At 42.7% G+C, this 23,666-nt stretch overlaps 1 protein-coding gene across 3 annotated transcripts in view; it reads right to left on the bottom strand.

Annotated features, from left to right (window-relative positions):
• Positions 1-23,329, bottom strand: part of Nsmce2 (NSE2 (MMS21) homolog, SMC5-SMC6 complex SUMO ligase) — a 225,030-nt gene extending 201,701 nt beyond the window's left edge. The window contains exon 1 of one of the 3 annotated variants that reach the window (XR_005090181.1): positions 23,138-23,328. Coding sequence is in view for 2 of the 3 variants with exons in the window: in XM_037200156.1 (XP_037056051.1) it covers positions 23,138-23,294 (157 nt within the window). In the remaining variant the exon portion in view is untranslated. Of the gene's footprint in view, positions 1-23,137 lie in introns of all 3 variants that reach the window. The other 2 variants (XM_037200156.1, XM_028882202.2) reach the window with 2 other exon arrangements.
• Positions 23,330-23,666: the final 337 nt, after the last annotated feature.

Genomic DNA, 23,666 nt, shown 5'->3' with positions numbered 1-23,666 from the left:
CCACAGTACAAAGTAAATCCCGCACAACGAAAGGAATAACTGTTTCAAAGCAAGAATAACAACAAAAAGAAGGCAGTCCACTGTAAGTCTTCACATGCAGAAAAAAGTAAGCTCAAAGAAATGAAGCACTTACCTCAAGCTAGTAGACAGAGAATTTGCATTTTAATTCATGACTGTATTTTGTACAAAACCAATTATGAGTCTAAGGCTCCAAAGGATCCATCTTTGCAAATGCAAAGGGATCAAACAATTATAGCAAAAACAAAATAACTAACCAATGAAATGCTAATACTATGTACCAGCTCAGTAAAAAGCATTTTAGATACATTCCTTCATACTTACAGCAACCCCAAATAAGGAAGGAGTTACAGAGATGTATATGAGCACATGGTTAAGTACCGGGCAGCCATTCACTGCTTTTTTACAACATTATCACTATTTTATAAATGAAAAAAGACAAAAGTCAAAAGTCACAATGCTACTAAAATTGGCAGTGCTGAGTTTGAAACAAGTGCATGATTCTGTGGTTCTGAAAAGCCCAACATTCTTTCACCCAGGCAACCAAAGGATTATGTTCCCTCTTGGGGGGAAAAAAGTACCCTCTTCATCTCACCTTGGCTCTACATCTTGAACAAAGTTCGTTTCCAAAGAAAAGTGCTGAGGCTTTCACCACTGCTGGTGGCAACAGCCTGGAACCAAGCTGAAGTTAATCTTCAGTCTGAAGAGCTCGCAGTTCCCTGAATCTGCCAGGTACTGGGGACAAGTCTCCATGGGTCTCACTCACTCTGCACATTGTGGGGCAAAGGTACCAAGCACCCTTCTGTTCCTAATCATCTTTTCAAGGATGCTTATGTAAGAACAAAACCTCACAAGACTGAGATGGTGTCTGCATCCAAAATAATACAGCTAGTGTCTTCTTTCAGGGTCAAGCATGCTTACTGGCTTAGCAGCATTATCAATATCGCACTGGTTACTTTTATGTTGCTGTGCTAAAACACTATGTGACCAAAAGCAACTTATGAAAGAAACAGTTTATTTTATATGGTTCCAGAATCCATCATGGCTGGGAGGCATGGCAGGAGGCAGCAATCAGCAAGCATGGTGGCAGGAAGCTGAGAGTTTTCATTTTCATTTTCAAATGCAAGAGCAAAGTAGAGAAAACGAACCGGAAGCAGGGAAAGGCTGTAAATCTGGGGGCTGGCTCCCAATGACAGACTTCCTCCAGCAAGGCTCCGCCACCTGAACCTCTCCAAACAGCACCACCCACTGGGGACCAAGTCAGTCAAATACCTGAGCCAAGGGAGGGCATTTCTCATTCAAACCATAACAAGCATCCAAACAATAATTTAGTAATATTAACAACACCCTGTCCACCAACTGGTAGAGCTACAAAATGTGGTACAATATACAGTGGAGTATTATTAAATTATAAAAATAAATGAAATGCTGATTAAATGCTGATAGATGTTAACAACATAGATGAACCTTGAAAACACTAGCTAAGCAAAACACTCCAACCACAAAAAAATACATTTTATAAAAAATTCATTTCTCTATGAAATGTCCACACAGGTAAATCTACAGCCACAGAGCCACGGTAGATTAGTGGCCCTGGAGAGACTGAAGGCAAGAGCTAAGGACACAGGGTCTGCTTCCTTCCTTTCTCTCCCTCTCCCTTCCTTCCTTGTTGGTCTCCTCTCTTCCCATGGCTACACAGCCCAGGCGGGGCCTTGAACTCATAATACGCCTGCCTCAGCCTCTTGTGCTGGAATGATCAGTGGATATCACCACACCTGGCCAGGGCTTGTGCTCGTGAGGTGAGATTGTGGTAATGGCTATGGGTATCCATGAATATTCTAAAAAACACTAAATTATACACTTTAGATTGGTAGATAATATAGTGGGTAAATTTAAAAATTAAAGAAATTAAAAGGCTAATGGTGTTTCAGAGCATTTAAGGAAGGACTAAAAAGAAAACTACATTAGAATATGTAAAAATCCATTAAAATTTTAGATAATAAACACTATGCCCATAAAATAAATTTCTTAAAAAAACAAAGAAAAACCTCTTTATCCCCTAACTACAAATTCATTATTTACTAACCTAGTAACTTAATATACAAAGGCAATTAGGATTCATAGGGAACAAGCTGACACATACATACATGTGTGTATGTGTTTATGATACACACATTCAATTTAGCACAAGAGAAGCTGGTGGGATACGAAACCACTCTGTGACTTCAGGCAAGTCACTTCCCCCCTGGCGTTAGCTAGCTCCTCTGTCAAATGGCTAGTTCGTTTTCCTAAGACTGTTACGAGAGAAGCTGTCTGGGCAGGGAAAGGGGAGTCCCATCGATTCCTTGGCATCCTTGTGGCAGCTACTGCACGCACATCTCTAGCATATCTGGTCCGGGCAGCAACTTGGGACAGGAATTGTTGGCTGTTGAGTCCCAAAGCTGAGATACGAAGAGAGCTCCCTGAGCTGGGCCCTCTTGATTCTACCTCTCTTGTTGCTGGTCCAGCTCTTACTTCCTGAGCCACACTCCAGGGCCACGGGCATTGGAACCCCTCAGGGCACCTTCCACCGCTGGCTGCCAGGTGTCCTGAGACTCTCCAGCTCACCAAGGTTCGCCATCTCCTAAGTGCGAGCTCACACTGTATTAACAACTTGGGAATGGGTTTGGTTATAAATACAGTGTGTGGTGGGTTGTTCTGGTAGGGGATCGGGAGAGTGATTGCTGTTCCTAGCTTTTATCTGTTGGGTGGTATGTGAACTATTGTATATAGACAAGATGAATTGTGGGGTGGGCAGTCAGCTCTAGCCACCTTCCTTGCTATGGAGACTGCACCTGTGTGTGGAGTTTGCCAACTTGCTGTAGGGGATCCTGAACTCCCGGCATGGGTCAGCATCCTGTGACTGGCTACGCTTGACCTGTCCCGGCAAGTGTGGGAGTGGCAGGGCCTGCTGGGCCATGAAGCAGACTAAAGAAACTAAGCAGTTAACATTAAGAGAGAGAGAGAGAGAGAGAGAGAGAGAGAGAGAGAGAGAGAGAGAGAGAGAGAGAGAGAGAGAGAGAGAGAGAGAGAAGCTCTCTGGAATGAGGTCTACAAGCCATAGAAGACACCTTATTAGCTTTATATGGTCAGCAGAAGTGCCTGACAGGTAGAGAGGAATGAACAAATGGTAAAACGAACTTCAGAAAATGTAGAGGGCTTCTGCAAAATACATCACAGATTAACTTCACAAGTAAGAGCTGTCAGCAATCTATGGCAGAGAAGCTGCTACGGCTCACACCATGCTCTTTTTAAAAATTATTTTCTACTAGAAATTAATAGCCCAGTAAACCATACACATAACACGTGCAAGAATCATTTCCTTTTTTAAAAACAATTGTGTGGGTGGGTGTGCACATCGTAAATGTGGAGGTCAGAGGACAACTTGTTGGAACCAGTCCTCCTCTTCCACAATGGGGGCTCAAGGGATCAAACCCAGGTGGTCAGTTTTCATGGCAAGTGCCTTCACCCATCGGGCCATCCTGCTGGCCCCCAAGGGCCACCTCTGCTATTCTCTCCACAACCTCTTTGGAGATGCTATTTTATATTTTCAGTTTACAAATTTTAATCACTACAGATATGGAAGAGACTACCACAGAATACCTTTATCTAGAACAGCAGTCAACAAAGTACACTCACTGCTGACCAATACCATCACTTGTTTATGTGCTGTTGTAGATACTCCTCAGTTGAGTTCAGTGCAAAGGATATGTAGATGTAATTCTAAACGGTCTTATTAAATAAGAAACACAGAGCCAAAGAAAGAGTTAAAAGCCCAAAGATCAAGCAGTAGCCAAGAGCTAAGACCACCTTATCATACCACTCACTGCTGTCCTTCCCCTCAGAGAGACCTTCTTCCTGTGTTCTGTCTTTTTAATTGCCTATCTGTTATGCCTTCTCATTGGTTCTAAACCCAATCACATAACTTCCTCGTCACTGCCTGTCTATACAGACCTCCAGGTTTCTGGTTCGTACTGAGATTGGCTGTGTCCTTGAAAACACAGAGATTCTGCCTTCCATGTGATCGGATTAAGGGCATGTGCCACCACCGCTGGACTTCTGTTAAATGGCTTGCTCTTAGCTCTGATCTCCAGGCAACTTTATTAACATACAAATAAAATCACATTTCAGCACAAATAAAATATCACCATAAGGATATTTTGGAACACAACGCCAAAACATGCAAAACAGGACATAATTAAATGGCCTTTTCAAACCTCTCTGTCCGTCTGGTGGTGTGAATATACACAGGAAAACAGCTCAGTGAAAAGAAGTTGCTCCACTGTCCTGATGAATGAATGTACAGCAGACACAGAGAACCTAAGACGAGAGGTGGTACTGAACCTCAGGTGTGAGTGATGAACAGGTGCCCCAGCAGCACTCGACAGGAAAAGGACATCTGAGGGAGAGGAAGTCGTGTAAATGAAGGCAAGAGGTTTACAGAGCACTACAGTGGTACTTAGAGTCGGTCTCTATGACTGGAGTGTATATATGGAGGGATGTAACCGGTGACACCACATTCCTGTAAACTATGCTCAATAGTTTAACATGGGTGGACAAATTTATAGCTAGCAGTTTTGGAGAGGAAATGCCACGTGCTGTGGTCATAGGTAGAGAAGTGAACCAGTGTGGACAGTCTATGGAGACAATTATGATAATTAAGATGGTTAAGAGCACACACTGCTCTTGCAGAGGACCTCAATGTGGTTCCCAACACTCAACATCAGGCTGTTAACAATCACTTCACAGAGCTCCAGAGGATCCAGTGTTCTTTTCTGGACTTGACACACGCACTCACACATGCACGTACCCACACACACACACACATACAATTGTTTTCAGAAGTCACCTACTACACAGAATATACAAAAGACGTGTACATGCTGACATACAATCAGGCTATTCTGTAATACGTGAAGACGAGGTGAAGGACTTCCTGACTCTTGTTGGTCAGACAAACTGATAATCTACTAATCAGAGCTATGTCACTTACTATCATGGAGCTCTCCCAACTTTGCATGTATACGCATGTGCCATAGCCGCTAACTAAATTATCAACCTTTTCAAGGTATGGGCCCAAAATTAACTGGTATTAACAATTACCTAAAAATGAAAACCAAAAAAGTTCAAATAGCATTTTGAGTCAGTTTTCTGCGATACTCTACAGTACTGTACTGTACAGTATGATGTTGTACTTTGCCCAAGCACTGTTTGAGAACCAGACTCCCCAGGTGCAGATGCTATTGCTAAGAGCTGATGGGCCATGCCCCGCCCCATAACCTGTTCCCCTCACACAGCCCTCACAAGAGCCAAATCTGCCTCTCCCCCTTGCTAATCAAAATCTGGAGCAACCTGACTGTGGTCAGGGTCACCTAGCTCAAGTCACATATTAACTAGACCTCCTTCCTTCCATGCAGTGTAAGACTTCCCCTTCCTTCTGAAACCTTTAGGAGTAGACACCTTCCTATGTGTGGCAGGACTAAAGCCTCTGGCATTAGCCTGGACCACAGGGCAGGCTGTAGTGCTAATAAATTCCCTGTCCTAAAGACAACTGAACTCAAAGCCTCTCTTTCTTGAACACACCCTTTCTCTTCTCACTACCAAAACCCTAACAGTCCAGAAGAAAGGTGAAATCTCTGTCTTCAGGTTCACGTGGCCACTGCGCCATCACAAGTTTACAACGGCAGTAATTCGGAGGAGCCTCTCTCCCAGGCATGCAGACCGAGAAAGCACTGCCCTGCACAACTTCTCCCTGGGGGTACCTCCCCCAGCAAGCACCCCTTCTCAGTTACCCAGCCTATTCTGGACCAGACACTAATAGCTGCAATGAACACAAAGCAAACGGCCGTGCTTGTATACACCTGTAATCTTGGCCTTGTGGAAGACTGGGCAGGAGGACTGAGCTTGAGGTCAGCCTGGGCTATATGGAAAGACCCTGTGAGCAAAAATCACTAAGCAGGGAAGGCGTGTGTGTCACAAAAGATGACTTCCAACTCTTCTAATAGTTTTAAGAAACAAAATGAACTCATACTGAGAAACTGTCAGTTTTAAATCAATCTTCTCCATGACAGATCAGGACTCTACTAAAGGGCAAAAACAGATCCAAAGGTAAAAGAAGCTGCCTTTCAACTTTGGTCTCTGATTCCACAGGCCTTAAAAAAATATCATGCAAGAATATGCCTCTTGCAACTGTGGTCACATGCAAAAATGAAGCAAGAAGTGCATCTGTTTGGAGCTGGCCTCAAATGCCTCCAGTTCTTCTCCAAACCAGGTTCATAACTCCCACCCACAGAGAGAAAGCCAGGGCCTGAGGCAGCACCCAGGGACAAGCAAATTAGCATTCCCAAGGTCAATTGCTGACAGGCTTAATTGTTTACAGCAACTAGAATATGCTGGCTGCTGAAGTTAAGAGGCTTAACCTTCCAGCTTGCCCAACACCATATGAAACTGATTTACCACATCAGCTGCAAAATATGAAGTACTGTAGCTGTGGATTGAAATGAGCACACATTTCATACAGAAGCGAATGTAACAGGAGCCCCAGAAACACTGCACTTTTCCTTTTACGCTGGCTAAACAATTTGGGGGAAACCTGACTACTAGCCATGCCAGCAGCAGGAGTGACAAACCCAGGAAAAAATGGTCTGATTCGAATATCCACCAGAAGTGCTAAGAAGTGCCGGTCTAGCTGGTCTGGCCATCTCTTAGGATTTCTTACCTTTCTCTGTCACAGAGACGTGAAACAGCCCATGTGATGTGTCATCTTGGGAAGCAGCTAGGTGTGATGTGTGGCTAACAAGCATAAGGAGTGTGGCTAGTGTAGGTTCCAGTGTGCTGGACGATTCTGACTTCAGCCCCTCCCTAGGCCAAAATAACTCCTTAGGAACTTCCATGTTTATTACATGTGAAAATAATACTTTATCTGCATTACTTTGAAAATTTTATTTTTTTATGTGGATGGATATTTTGACTGCATGTCAAATACCATGTGCATTTCTAGTAACCATAGAGCCTAGAAGCGGGTGTAAGACAGCCTGGGTCTTGGGCATTGAACCTGGATCCTCTGGAAAAACAGCCAGTCCTCTCAACCACTGAGCCCTAAATAGTATTTTAGACACAGGAGGTGAAATCAAACATTACAAATTTCTCCTTTCTCCTTTTGAAACTGAAGACAGTAGGAAAGTTCAAATTACACATGTGGCTAACAGTACAGACTTACCAGCCTGCACTTCTGTACGTAAGTAATGCTGTATGTACAGAAACATACAGCACGCACACATGACTTCATTTGTAGCTACAGAAACAGGAAAAGAATAGTCTGGATAATCATCTCTGGAAGAATCAGCCAGTTTCAGCCATGTTCCGTGTCATCCTCATAAAAACTCCTTTCCACTGACCACAAGACATTCAAATTTTATGTCATTAAAAGAGGACTACAGTGTTTGAAAAAAACGCTCCTCACATCTGTCTACTTCTGCCTCTACTGTCAGTTCTGCTTAGCATTAAGCCCACCTCAGCCCCTGCCAAAGACCAGAGACACAATGCCGTGCTGGTCTGACATTTTAATCTAATTGAGTGGCTCCTATTTAGTATTTCTGTGTTAGTCCTTTTCATACCCTGTTCGGTCACTGAAATCTAACCAAAGTTTCAGCTCCAAAGGCTAAGAAAAAACAAAACAAAACAAACAAACAAAAAAATCCGAGAAGAAAACTGAAACAATAGAAAAAGTATTGTCAAGGGTTTAGAAAATCCCAACAGTGTTTAGTGTTTAAAATGTGTTAAAAAACAAAAACAACAACAAACAGAAATCGACTAATTGACTATTTCAAAATAAGACATGCTAATATAATGTGCAGAGGAGAGCTTAGCAAACAGGACAGGGCAAGTAACCCCGCTGCACAGACCACCATGTGGAATCTTTATGTGAAGAGCTTTTTTAAAATGATTCTAAACGTTAACCAATCAAAACCCATACTCTAGAAGCATAAATCCCACTTGTTTTATGATTCACAAGATATTTTATATATTTTGTATATTTTGTATATATTTTGGTTAACGGCTGAGCCATCTCTCCAGCACTGTTTTTATATATTTTAAAGGAATTGTTTCTTTATTTATAAAGATGTCTTTATTTTATGTGTGTCACATAAAATATTTGTTGCATCTACACATATGCAAAACCCATGTGCCTGGTGCTCTTGAGGACCAGAAGGCACGGGGTCCCCAGAACCGGCAGATGGTTGCAGGGCGGACAAAGCTCTACTCCACTGAGCCATCTCCTGCTCCTTTGTTCCTGTTTTGTAACAAGTCCTGCAGCAATCCCAGGTACATAAAATGGAGCAGCATGAATAACTGAAAGGGGTGTCATTCTAGTGAGCCGATCTTGAAAGACTGCAACAGTAACAGCCCCAGTTTCCCAGGTTTGACAGGCTCAAACATCTTTACTTTTTATGTTTATGGAACAGATTGGGCTCCAGAATGCTAAATCCTAACAATGCGATGACTCTTTTACACAACAGATCAAGGAACCTAGGACAATTCAGCCAATGACTACCCTCTAAGAAGTGTTCTGCTGCCATCTAGTGGCAGGCCTTCTCCTGCATGGACATAATGACTGGACCCATGTTCTCAAAGTGAACTGGCATTAGCAGTACCTGGGAATCTTGGAAATGCAAATCATTGCCCTATTCAGAATTACTGACTATTCAGAATTACTGAAACTATGCAGGTAGGGCCCAGTGGCCTGTCCTAAGGAGATCTCTCAGTGGTTCTGATTCACCCTCAAATGTGAGAGTACTGGTACAAAGTCCTTAAGTGCAAAGTCTTTAAAATTGTCTTTAATAAATTAACAAAGGAGCTCATTTTCTAATTCTGGACAAAAACTCATTTTTTATTCTGGATCCAAATACATCTTATTAAGAAACAGCCTTAAAAGCCATCTACAAACCTGGTGTGGTGGCACACACCTTTTGTTTTGTTTTGTTTTTTGAGACAGGGTTTCTCTGTGTAGCTTTGCGCCTTTCCTGGAACTCACTCTGTAGCCCAGGCTGGCCTCGAACTCATAGAGATCCACCTGGCTCTGCCTCCTGAGTGCTGGGATTAAAGGCGTGCACCACGGCCACCTGGATAGCACACACCTTTAATCCTGGAGGAGTCAGGCAGATCTGAGTTCCAGGACAAGCCAGAGCTATGCAGAAAAACCTTGTCTCAAACACACACACACACACACACACACACACACACACACACACACACACACCATCTACTACCACATATTAATATAGTTCATGCATTACATAGGTTCTAAACTCTCAAGATAACAATGAGCATCAGAGGGCTTTATCCCCAGACAATTCATCTCAAGGGGATCACGCCATCAAAACAAACAACAAACAAAATACCATTTAAATGCAAACAACTGTGTGGAACAAAACATTACTGCTGTCAGTATGAAAGGATATGGCATATTACTTCGGCTGAAGACAGAAGGAAAAAAGACCAAGGAGGACAAGTGGGCGATTTCCAATTATGGGTCATCTACTCTAATAACAGATACCATGGTAAGCCCACTGTAATACAAGCAGATCTGAGCAAGTCTTCAAAGTCTTGATAGCTGTCTTTTCCAGTCAGCTCTTAGAGGAGAAGCCGGCTTCCTTAAATATCAACTTGGAAACCATCAAGGTTCAGTAAAACAAGTCCCACAGTGTACTTCAATGTTTCCAATTCAGCTTGGTATTATGTACTTCTGGAGAGCTTTGGATTTTAAAAGTATCTATCTATTTATGTTTCACATTTTAAAACTGAATGAGAGATACATCCCTTGCGTAGCCACTATGACAAGTCAGTACCATCCCTAGCTCTGGAGTTCAAGTCAAGAGTATCACTTGTGGAGGGGAATAATTGTGAAGTGCTGGGCTTATGGGCTATGCCTCAGCCAAGGGAGCATCGTAAGAGCTTTACTGCTGTTTCCATCTTGTCCTTTCAGTGAATAGACTTAGACACGCAGGGAACAACTAGTGAAATCTAATACTGTAAGAACTGCACAGGCTGACAGTTCCTCCTTTTGTTTTTTGTGTTTTGTTTTGTTTTGTTTTGTTTTTTGAGGCAAGTTTCTCTGTGCAGCCCTGGCTGTCCTTGAACTCACTCTGTAGCCCAGGCTAGCCTCCAACTCCCATCGATCCACCTGCCTCTACCTCCTGAGTGCTGGGATTGAAGGTGCGCACCTCCAGCCCCATATTGATATTTCTAAGAGCTGGTCCCTCTTCCTTTTCAAACCTCTCAGCAATCTTTAACAACCTCTCTACTGTCACCGTCCTCACATCTGAGGCTCTGTGCTGTACAGTATGCAGGCTATACCATACCCATCTTTGCTAGTTCAAACACGATGGCCATTCATTATGCCTGTCAAAAAAAATGACATTTTGGCCTAGGTTTTCTCATTTTTAATCTAAAATAATACAGACTCCATAAACTGCATTAAAAACTATAGAAAATGCACCAAACTACACTGGGCATATCACTAACAGCAGCTGCTAGAGTTTGAATGATCAATGGCCCCGCAAAGGCCTGCTGTGTTATAGAGCTGGTGCACTGGAGAGGCATTATTGGTGGGTATGGAGCCTTTGAGAGGAATGGGTTCGAGGGGAGTGCTGAGGTCACTAGTGGCATGGTCTTGAATGAGAACCGAGACCTTGATTCTTTCTTCCTCCTCTCTCTTGCTTGCTGGTGGGGATTGTGAATTCCTTCCATAATACGCTGCCTTACTAGAGGTCCCGAGAGATCACGGACTAGAACCTCCAAACCCAGGAGGCAAACATCTTCTCTAAGTGAGCTATCTCAGCTGCTCTGCACTGGAGACACAAAGCTGACTGACATACATTTGAGGGTTACCACCATCCACCAAAAGTGACTGGGAGGAAGGAAAAAGAGGGTCTAATACAGCCCAGTAATTGGGTTCAAATTCAAATTCCCTATCTGTGCCCTGGCTTAAGTTATTTCAACTCAGTGAGCCTCACTTTCCTACTGACAGATGGAGGATGGGGTTACTTATCTCCCTCGGTGATGTTCACCACCTGCCCCTTTGTTTGGCAGGGTGGGCCTGTCGTATCTATGGCCACTCCCTCTGCTTCTCTTCCCTCAGCAGCTTTGGAAATGGCTGCACCAGGAGGCATACCCCAGGTGAAGATTAAGGAAGATACCACTAGCAATAGCACAGTTAAACTCACACCTCACACATTTCTAAAACACACACCAACGTGCAGGGAAATTTCACCAGCAAAGGAAGTGGGCAACTCTAACACTACTCCAGAACACTGGGGTTTTGGGGCCTTTTATCAAAGTTGGTTAAAAAGTTGCTGCAGATTGGCCGAGCAGTGCTGATAACTGCTCAACAACCAGCTCTCAGCCTACTGGGGAGAGGCTGGTTAGCAACACTTGCCCAGATCCATAGGTGAAGTCAATACTCAACCATGGCTTTTAGACCTCAACACCCAAATGCCTTAAATGCCCGCCTGACTGATTCACTCAATAAGCACTTACAAAGAACCTAAAACACACAAGTCCAGGGTCAGGCTCTGAGACAGGAAGAAGCATGCCTATACATAAACCTACACTCAAGGACTCAACCATCCAGGCCAGCTACAGAACTGAGACACAAAGAAATACATAGGAGACTCTCTCATACTAGGAAAAGCTCTAGCTGCTGACAGGCAGAACAATTAAGCTCAAGTTATTATTTATCTAAAGAAGCTTTAATACTGCTTGTGCTTTCTAATTTCCAAATTTGCAAAATCTCAAGTGGAAAACACTTTCCCAAAGTTCATTAACGTGTACACATGCATGTAGGTATGAGTGTATGCATATACCTCAACCTAGGCAGTATTGACACACTAGTCTTTACTGTAGAAAGGCTATCCATGCATATCGATGTCATAATCCTGATTTAACTTTTACAATCACTTTTAAAAGATTTGTTCACATAAATATTTATATTCTTTTCCTTTCCCAGGCAGCTGCATTTGGGAACGTTTTAGAACTAGAACATTTAAAAGGTATGAGATGTATTTTCCTTTTGGCTGCCTTAGTCAGAAATGACAACTCGAAGCCAGCAGAGGGCAGTAGCACACATAATCCAAACGATAACCTAATTTCTTAAAAGTGTCAATGTCAACTCCTAGAAGACAAAATGGCCCACTGCTGTGTGTGTGTGTGTGTGTGTGTGTGTGTGTGTAAATACAACACATACATGGATAGGATATTTGTGATCCATTGACATGAAGGAGTTAGGCAATCAGTTACAGGCAAGAAATGTCAATGTCTCAGCTCTGTAGCTGGTCTGGATGGTTAAGTCCTTGAGTGTAGGTTTATGTATAGGCATGCTTCTTCCTGTCTCAGAGCCTGACCCTGGACTTGTGTGTTTTAGGTTCTCTGTAAATGCTTATTGAGTTAGGCAAGAAATTTTATAGTAACCATCCTTTTAGATTTTAAACAAACCATTCCATACACTGTGTGTTAGCTACCTATCAGATTGTCTTAGTCAGTGTTCTATTACAGTGAAGAGATACCATGACCATGGCAACCTTTACAAAAGAAAGCATTTAATTGGGGGTTTGCTTACAGTTTCAGAGGTTTAGTCCACTATCTTCATGGCGGGGAGCATGGCAGAATACAGGCAGACATGGTAGCTGAGAGTTCTACATCCAGATCTGAAGGCAGCAGGAAGAAAGAGCCACTGGGCCTGGCTTGGGCGCTCGAAATTTCGGAGTCCACCCTCAACAACATATTTCCTCCAACAAGGCCATACTTCCTAATCCTCTCAAACAGTGTCACTCCCTGGTGACCAAGCCTTCAAATCTGAGCCTGTGGGGACCATTCTTATTCAAACCACCACACGTGTCTTATCAGCAACAGAAGGTGGGGGGAGCACCTGACAATAATGATGGAGCTTATATAGGACAGACACAGACAATAATATGAATGAACAATTCAACAGGAGAGTACATAAATAGGTAGTGTAAGTAGCAGGGGAAAATGGAGCAAAAAATGGAGTTAGACATTCTGAGAAGAGAAAGGTAAGGATTATGTTAATAATCTTAAATTCTGAGGGTTTAAATACACCGGCAAAATAATGAAGAGTATAACTTCAGAAGATTATGTGTCTGAGGAGTAGGGATGTAACTCAGTTGGTAAATTACTTGCATGCACAAAGCTCTGGGTTTTATGACAGCAACACATAAAACTGGGCATGGTGGCAAACGCCTATTGTCTCTAACTCTAGAGACAGGGCAGGAAGATCAGAAGTTCAAGGTAATCCTCAGGCAAACAAGGCCTGAATTTAAGGCCAGCCTCACCTGGAACGGACCTGCAAACTTCCTCTCAACTACTTCTTAGAGTGCTAAAAGGTGCCGTGTAGGCTGCTGGGGGAGAAAAGTCATCAACAGTCCTATCCAATAGAAGGCCCTACATGCTAGGGCAAGATGTGCCCACTGGTGCCAATAGTGGCATGACTATTATGATAGTGACCAACTGTTTTCTAACTCGATCTGAGGCCTGATTCACAGGGGGAATGCAGGCCTGGTACTGTAAACCTGGTCAAAAGACTGTGGCTAGGGAAGACAGAAGCCCTAGGGGACAACTTACTACTGTTGTTTACTAGACAGACATATTGTCAAACTGCTTTCTAAATATTTATGATTATGCTCATACACTAGTGCTGTCAACGTTAGCCAGAGAAGCTTCTTTTTGAAGCAGGCAGCAGTCAAGGCAGAGAATCGTAACTAATCCAAATGCCGAGCATATGTGACAGCTGAGTACTCAGCCCTCAATGGGACATGCATGTCACCCCCGCAAGGTCAGGCAACATCACGGAAAAGGGGGTGGCAAGAATATAAGAGCTAAAGTATGGGGAGGAACACTGAGAACTGCTGCCTTTTGGAAAGGACAAAGCTGCTGCGCTCACAAATCCACAATAGCTACAGTAACCTGCACAAGAGCACGCCAGTCTCAGATGGGGTAGGGGCTCACAGGGTTCCATCCCTAGATGAAGAGCTATTGGCAACTGATGGCTACTAGGGGAAGGGGAGTCATTTCTCATTTCTCTTCAGGGATGTGGCCACTGGTACGTTGCCCATACTCCTGCAAACAGCACTAACTGGACCCTGGGTTTCTTGGTTCAGTCCTTACATGCCCGAGGATTACTTTGAACTTGTGATTTGTTAACAGAGAGGAAAAGTATCTCGGGGGTGGGTAGGATGGAGCCTAAGAGGAGTGGGACAAGAGAACTCAGGGTAGATATGATCAAGACATTTTAAACATACATGCATGTATAAAATTATCAAAGAATAAAACAGTAAATTAAAGTTTTGTTTTCAATTTTATACAACAAAAATAAATAAATTTTTGAAACCCTGACATCAGGGTCTGACATTATACCAAAGTCTGAATTCTATTCACTGTTGCACTTCTGTACATGGGGATATAGGTGGCTTGATTAAAAAGTCAACCTGATATCTGTCACTTAGCCAGGTAAAGGTTTAGTCTCCTGCTGTTACAAGCTTGGACAAAGACAGCCTAAGTCAGTGTAACGACATCAGAACGTCCCAGCTGCTTCCCATGAGGACCAGCTTCATCTCCATTTTTTAAAAGTATTTTGTGTGTGTGTGTGTGTGTGTGTGTGTGTGTGTGTGTGTGTGTCCAAGTGTATACAGATAGCATGCAGGAGCCCTTGGACATCAGAAGAGGCACTGGATCCTCTAGAACTGGAGTTTCAGACAGTTGTGAGCTGCCTAAAATGTGGGTGCTGGGGATCAAACCCAGGTCCTCTGCAAGAGCAGTAAGTGTTCTTGGCTACTGAGCTCTCTCTCTCGCTCTCGCTCTCTCTCTCTCTCTCTCTCTCTCTCTCTCTCTCTCTCTCTCTCTCTCTCGCTCTCGCTCTCGCTCTCTCTCTCTCGCTCTCTCGCTCTCTCGCTCTCTCGCTCTCTCGCTCTCTCGCTCTCTCGCTCTCTCGCTCTCTCTCTCGCTCTCCAGGTTCTCAGTACTATCTTAAAAACAGAAAAAGCTAAAGCCAAGTGAGAGCAGTCTCTGGCATGAGAATTGAAAGTGTCCATGGCAAGTTAAGGTTTCATTATCGGTTGTTGGAGCTGTAGTTCAGTAGAAGGAGTTCTTGCCTAGCATGTACAAAACCCTAGGTTAGACCCCCAGCATCACATAAACCACACATGGTGGCTCATGCCTTCAGTCCTAGCTAGCTCTGAAAGATGGAGACAGGAAGAACAGAAATTCAAGGTGATCCGTGACTACACAGTGAGTTTGAGGCCATCATGGGCTGCATGTGAACCTGTCTCAAAAAATAAAATTAAAATTAATTAACGGCTCGTTATTTTTATACTGCAGCCAGATTGTTTGGTTCAGAAATAACAGAAATGAGTCCAGACACAGAGGAATACATGTGGGGCTTCTTTATTAGGACATCTAGCTCAAGCCGAGATGCAGAAACAACTCTGAGCAACAACAAGTCAAGCCAGTGCCTCCCCAAACAAAGGAAAAGGGTACTCAACAAAAGAAAAACTCTGACCAGCAGTTCCCATTCAGGATACTACATGCACACAAGAGAGTCAACATTTAAAAAGTGTCTAGTCTCAACTGGTCAGTGCCAGCTCTTCCACACAAAAGATGATTCTAACTTCAGAATGTCAGGTCCTTAGTGTTCAAGGTCTGCACTCAGGTGTGGAGTGCTCATGGGCCAACTCTATCTGTGGGGTAAGGCAAACTCCTGAAAGGCTAGCTCAGACTTATGCGAGGTGAGCAGCTACATTCCCACCCCCCCCCTGCCCCCCGGCCAGGAGAATTTCATATAGTGTATTTTTATCACATTTTTATTTTTTTCTTTTAGACAGGGTCTTATTATGTAGACCTGAATGATCTAGAACTCTCTATACAGTATAGGCTGGTTTTAAATTCACAGAAATCTACTTGTCTGTCTTCTGTGTGTTGGGATTAAAGGTATGTGCAACCACAAAGCATTTATGGCAAAGCATAATGGTTCAGGGCAGAAACTATGAACTCATTTTCCTATGTTCAAATCTGTACTGTACTAATTTCTAATTCTGTGGCCTTGGGGAAAGTATTTAACTTCCCTAAGCCTGAGCTCTGTCATTCAGAAAGTGAAGATACTTCATTTCTACTTCACAGGATTGCTGATAGGATCAAGTGAGAATCCAAGTAAAAATATACAGCCAGCACAATGAAAGTTGAAATAAACTCATTTATTATTTTTATCACTATGGTCATTATGATCAATACCATACGTGAAGATAAATGAAAAAACATACAGTCTGACTATAGTAACGTCTTTCTGTCATAGAGCTCCAGAATCCTAGGGAAACAGGCAATAAAACCAACCAAAGTGTCCATCAACCTGGTTATTTCATTCAGTAAAATATATTCCAGTTCTAGCCATGTTCTCATAGACAAGGTTCTATCTTTTCTAATATCTGAATAAAACTGCATAATATATAATGCAACTGCATAATATATATTATATGTAATAGATGTATTGCAATATCATGATATGTATTTTTATATGTGTATATAATGCAATATATAACAGGTGATACTTGTGTCAACCTGACAAGCTAAAAGTAACCATCACAATGTCTAAAAAGGTATGCTTAACCTGGTTTGAATATTGTACAGTGTAGGTATGTATCAAAACATCACATGGTACCCCCTAAATAAGCACTTTTATTTGCCAATTTTTAAAAGGTACCAAGAAAAATGTCTCAAAGTAAAGACTACTTTTTTTCTATAAAAATTTTGGGTGGGAAATGGTGGTGGTGGTGCACGCCTTTGATCCCAGCACTCTGGAGGCAGAGCCAGGCAGATCTATGTGAGTTCGAGGCCAGCTTGGCTACAGAATGAGTTCCAGGATAGGCACCAAAGCTACACAGAGAAACCCTGTCTGGGGGGGGGGGGAATGGGTGGGCTTGTAATTTTATTTTTATATAACTTAGGCCATGAGAAACTAATTTAATGTACAATAGACTATGATTAGAGTTTGAAGCTATTGTATATACTTGGAAATGCCTCTAAAAAGGGAAAACTACACTAACTATAATATAATATAACCAAAATTTCTTGAATTTTAAGTAACATTTTAATTGACAACATATGCTTTATATTTAATTATATTAAGCCCAAATGTTCAATGATAAAAAAGATAAAAAACAAAACAAAAACAAAAAAAACAAAACCTCTCCTAACAAGTTCTTGCATGGAGGGCCGCCCTAGACTTTGTCTCTGAAAACACTTTCTCATGCCATCTGCCTTTTGCTCATCAGCATTCAAATTCCATTTCATAAGAGCTCCACAGACTGGATTAGAGACCACAGGTCCACAGATTAAGACCATGCTCACAATAACTTTAAGACATGGTTTGTTTTTTAATCACATGGAGCATTTGTACAAAATTGTTTTCAATGCACAAAAGCCTTGTGGGAAATACTATGGGTGCCTTGACATAAATCACAGCAGTGGCACCTGAGGACACCAGTGTGGAAAGTCACTGTGTCGTTCTCCACCACACAGTATAGCAAATATTTCACCTTCACTTGAGAATGTCCTTGGCTGGGCGGTGGTGGCACACGCCTTTAATCCCAGCATTGGGAGGCAGAGGCAGGCGGATCTCTGTGAGTTCGAGGCCAGCCTGGGCTACCAAGTGAGTTCCAGGAAAGGCGCAAAGCTACACAGAGAAACCCTGCCTCGAAAAACCAAGAAAAAAAAAAAAAAATCCTTGAACTAACGCTTACTATAGCCACCATATCTCAGTCGTTAGGAATGTCCCTTCACACTGTGGGTGAGGTGGTAAATGGGCACAAAGCACTTCTACTTCATACCCTGACAGCTGAACAGGGAAGTGAGTGCCTTGGCGGTGTTATAGGCTGTTTCCACCGTGCCTTGGAATGCAAAGAATAGCAATAACGGGCGGGCAAACTAGGATCACGGAAACTTGAGTCTCTACTGAAACTGAAGACTGTGAGTCTGAATTAAAGGACAATGCCTAACAGGTTTTGGTGCTAATGAGACTGTCCAACAAAAGTTCCAAGTCTGAAGAATCTGCGACCACCCTTATGGAAGCTTGAGATTTCCCCCCTGAGTTCAGTGGTGACAGAAAACTACTTTCGCCCTTGTTAATATATATCTGTTTTCAAATTAAGATGGGAAAACCTGTGAAGGAGGGAGCATTTACCACTCATCTGTGTTCTTCTTAAGTCCTGGCACTGAATTAGACACAGAATAGTGATTTTGTAAATGTTTACCAGCTACCTTGGCATTTACTCAAGTCTGCGAGTGCGCTTCCACACGTGGTACTCCAGGCTACTCCTCACTCCGCAGCTGCATGTGTCGAGACTCCTCAGCTCATGGTTCTCTTTCCCATACAACTTAGTCAAAATTTGCCTTAAGTTAGCTGGTTTGTTGTTGGTTTTTTTTTTTTTAACTAAAAACCAAGTATTTGCTGCAAAATTAACCCAAATAATCAGGATAAATAATTCTAGGTTTATTTACTTCTATGAGTGTTTTATCTGCATTCATATATGTGCACAACATGCATGGCTGGTGCCCATGAAGGTCAGAAGAGGGGTCAGGTCTCTTGGAACTAGAGTTATGGCTGGTTGCGAGCTACCGTGTGGGGGCTGGGAATCAAATCTGGGTCCTATGCAAGAACAAGCCATCTCTCTAGTCCCCAAATAATTTTTAATAAATATTTACTGACTATAGCTCCAAAGTAAGGACTGGCAAGCTTTCAGCCAAATGGTCCACTTCCCGTTTTTATAAATAAAGTTTTTTTGGAATGAAACCATTTCCATTTGTATTGGTTACTTTTCTACTGTGAAAACACACCAAGACTAAGGTAACTTACAGACGGCTATTGGAGGCTTACTGTTTTAGGGGGATAATAAATAGTCCATGATGGCAGAATGGAGGCAGCAGGTAGCAGGAGGCTAGAGCAGCAGCTGAGAGCTCCTATCTTCCACCACATCGACGAGACGAGCGTACAGGGAATGGCACAAGTCTTTTGAAACTTCAAGCCCTCCCACAGCGCCACACCCCCTCCAACAAGGCCACACCTCTTAGCTTTCCAAACAGCTCCGCCAACTGAGGTCAAGTATTCAAACATATGGGTCCATGAGGGCCATTCTCATTCAGCCACTCCATCATCCACTTATGTACTGTCTAAGGTGGCTTTTATTCTGCAACAGCAGCCGTGCCAGAGTTTATGAGACCTCATGGCTCACAAATATTTGAAAATATTTGCTATCTGTCCCATTACAGAAAAAAATTTACCAATCCCAAATTATATTATGAACTTTTTTGGGGAAACATTGCTAGCATTTCTTTTCAAATTACAACAAAGTAGCTGGGCATGGTGGTGCATACCTGTAACCCACCATATGGAAGGAAGAGCAGGATGGTGACAGGGCAAAGTTCATGGCCAGCCTCTTCTACATAGGGAGTTCGAAGCCAGACTTGGCAATACTGAGACTCTTTCTCAAATAAAACAAAACAGAACCGCACAAAGTGTATTTTTTATACCAACACATACTTCTTACTTAAGACAATAATAATGAATGCTATAGCTAAAACGTTCAAAATTTTGACTTAATTCTAAAAACTACTGATCTGATACCCTCCCCCAGGCGTCAGAGATATGCTCTAGCTCTTCTCTTATGGCTTAAGGTTCTATTATGACTTTAATCAAAGTCAAATATCCATCACCACCAAGAACAGGATCCAGATCAGATGGAACAGGGTCAAGACACTTAAAGACCATCACTAAAAAGATCATAAGTGGCTTATGCTGCTAGACATGAATAAGTAACTGGGATGGACACGGTCGGTCACCGTGTCAAGAAGAATTACAAAAGCTGGTCAAAAATACATGCTGTGACTGCTTTCAGACAACAGGATAACACCCAGACCAGGACAATGACAACTGCAGCCAGGGAAATGCCTGAGATTAGTCCTGCAATTCCCCCGTCTCCCTGCAAGCACTAAGGAGGAAAGATCCACACACACACACAGCATAGCACCCTACAGGATGAGAAGAAGCTAGAGTGCAGGGAGACAGAGGCAACAGGAGCTTTCAGGACAGGGAGCTGGAGCAAGCCATCAATCAGCCCAGAGACTCCCGTGAGTCGGATGCTGAATCCCGAGACACTGAGGAACAAGTGCTGGGAACTAAAAAACAAATGATTCCCAGCAGACTAGGAGACACTTGACTTCTATCCATCCAGAGTCAAGTTGAGTTGCTGAGCCCTCAAAGCACAGTAGGGGCTCCAGAAGGGCCTTACTTTGTAACAGGATGTTATCCCTACTAAAGGCTACTATATTAGTCAGGATTCTCTAGAGGAACAGAATTTATAATTATAGATACAGAGGAGCTATATACAGTGAGAAAAAAAGGGGGTTTTATTAGAATGACTCACAGGCTGTGGTCCAGCTAGTCCAACAGTAGCAATCTACCAACAGAAGGTCCAAGAATCGAGTAGTTGTTCAGTCCACAAGGCTGGATGTCTCAGTTGATCGTCAGTATAAATGGAAATCCCAAAGGAGCAGGCTCTGGTGCCAGTGAAGGAATGGATTTGCCAGTGAGATTAAGAGCAAGCAGGCAAAGAGTGAAAGTTCCCTTCTTCTATGTCCTTTATATGGGCTGTCAGCAGAATGTGGGGCCTAGATGAAAAGTGGATCTTCCCTCGGCAAAAGATCTGGATTAAAGGTGTATTTTCCCACCTCAAAAGATCCACAGTAAAAGTGGGTCTTCATACTTCAAAGGATTTAATTAAGAAAAAAATCCCTCACAGGTGTACCCAGCCACTTGGGTTTTAGTTAATTCCAGATGTAGTTAAGCTGACAACCAAGAAGAACCATCACAGCTACCCTACACCTATCCTAACAAAGCTTATCAATACTAAAAATAGAGCTACCTAATCCATAAATTATTTGGCTTCCCACCAAAACAAGCTTCAACTCTCTTTAAAAGTGTATGTGTTTGTTTTCTGTTGCTGTGATAAACACCACAATCAGAAGCAACTGAGAGAAGGAAGGGGTTTATTTCAGCTTACAGGTTGCCGTCCATCTATCAAGGGAAGCCGATGCAGAAGTCTGAAGCAGAAACCATGCAGGAACACTGCTTACTGGTTTGCTCTGCTACTTTTCTGCTACAGTCCAGGCTCAGCTGCCTAGGGATGGCACCACCCACAGTGGGCTGGGTCCTTCTACATCAATTAGCAATGAAGACAATGCCTCACAGACACGGCCATAGGCCAATCTGATCCAGACAATTCTTTAGTTGAGGGGACCTCTTCCAAGGTGACTCCAAGTTTGTTTCAAGTCAACAGCTAAGAAAGCCAACTAAGACAGAAGATAACAAAACATAAACTGGCAACATAATATACACGAGGAAATCAGCCAGAATGACATTGAAAGCAATGACAGGCAATGATTTTTTTTTTTTTTTTTTTTTTGGTTTTTTGAGACAGGGTTTCCCTGTGTAGCTTTGCGCCTTTTCCTGGAACTCACTTGGTAGCCCAGGCTGGCCTCGAACTCACAGAGATCCGCCTGGCTCTGCCTCCCGAGTGCTGGGATTAAAGGCGTGCGCCACCACCGCCCGGCCCAACAGGCAATGATTTTTAAACAGCTACTAGAAACACGCTTCATAGACTAAGGATGAAGAAGGGGCCAGCAAGATGTTTCAGCCAGTGATGTAAGCCTGATAACATATATATGTGATATTATGTAATATCACATACTTGTGTATATATTATATAATATCACATATATAAATATATAATAAATCTTTAAAAAGAATAAATAGGAAAACATAAAAATAAATCTTTAAAAAAAGAATGAATAGGAAAACATGAACATGACAAAAAGAGAAATGGAAAAGTGGACCCGAAAGGCTCCACTTAATCCTGTTGTGCTGGTGAAACAGCACAATAATCAGAAACGACAATTCACCGGAGAGAATCGACAGCAGACTACAGAAAATAAGACAAATGAACTTAAAAAACACAGCACAGAAACTATGCAAATTAAAGTCAAAGGAAAAAAATAAAACAAAACAAAAAACCAAGCCCTCCGTGATTTATGGGCTAATATCAAGCAATCTCATCTACATGGAATTGGAATCATAAAAGGAAAGGAGACTGGAGAGAGGGAAATACATGAAGAAATAGGAACAGAAATTTTTCCAACTTGATATAAACTTTAAGTCCTTAGGTCCTTAAAACTCAATCAGGATAAGCAAAGGAAAAAAATAGGTCAAAACACATTACAAACTGTTCAAAAATAGTACCATTTTAAGGAAAAAGAAAAAAAAAAAGATACTATGCTACTCCCCTGGCTCCCAATAAGTCAAAATGTAATAATAACTCCCTAGCCCCAAAAAGCAAAGAATGCCAGGTGGTGGTGGTGCACACCTTTAATCCCAGCTCTTGGGAGGAAGAGGCAGGTGGAGCTCTGTGAGTTCAGGGTCAGCCTGGTTTATAGAGTGAGTTCCAGGACAGGATCCAAAGCTACATAGAGAAACCCTGTCTCGAAAAACAAAAACCAAAAAAAAAAAGGGCAAAGAACATTGTTCTAAATCTTCTACTTGGAAAGTAGGAATGGACCAAAGCAGAATTCTTACTTTGGTTGAGACCTTCCTTTGCTGGTATCCCAGCATCTGCTGAGTCTATGTGCAGCACACTCGTGAACAACGTACAGTTAAACTAATGGAAAACGATGTTGTCACGGCACATTTACATACCTTCTGGTTCACATATATCACATGCTTTAGACATATGTATCACATATATTGCATGCTCTCAGCCAAAAGCCTTACTATCATTGTTCACCAGTTTCTAGCGCATTTCTGAGTGGAGGACAACTGCACTACATGGCTATGACATGTTACAGAATAAGATGAGAAAATGTGTCCAGATGCCCATCTCAAGAACACTCAGTGCATCCCCGGAGGAAGCAACCACACTGTTACCTCCAAGCAGGTACACGCACACAAAGAGTTTCAAGTATTACTCACTCTGAGTCTCCACAAGGTCCAAGGCAACACTAGAAACTGTGTCCATTCCAGAGCTGATGCACGCTTGGAAGTTTTTTAAGGAGGAGAGAGCGGACTCCACACCACTGAAGGATATGTAACGAGTGGAACCTGAACTTGTACTGGAACGCCCTGGCATCTTGAACTTGTTACCTAAAATTTCAAACACAACAGTAAGAGTTCTAAGTCAGAATAATAACTGTACAGGAACAGAGCACAGCTGTAACACTCAATGACAGCTATCTTCAATATCCACGTGCTGCGCTGTTCCCTGCATGCAGGACCCAGAGGACACCCAGGCACTGTGCCATCACCTGGCTTTCAAACACACACACTCAATAGAATATGGGGGAGGGAACTATCTTCAGTTTTTAAGAAGAATATCCTTTTTCTCGAGGCTTCAAAGAACCTAGAAGCCGGGCGGTGGTGGTGCACGCCTTTAGTCCCAGCACTCGGGAGGCAGAGCCAGGCGGATCTCTGTGAGTTCGAGGCCAGCCTGGCTACCAAGTGA

This window comes from Peromyscus leucopus, chromosome 16_21, assembly GCF_004664715.2.
Source record: "Peromyscus leucopus breed LL Stock chromosome 16_21, UCI_PerLeu_2.1, whole genome shotgun sequence".
NCBI lineage: Eukaryota > Metazoa > Chordata > Mammalia > Rodentia > Cricetidae > Peromyscus > Peromyscus leucopus.
This window is presented reverse-complemented; position numbering and strand designations above follow the sequence as displayed.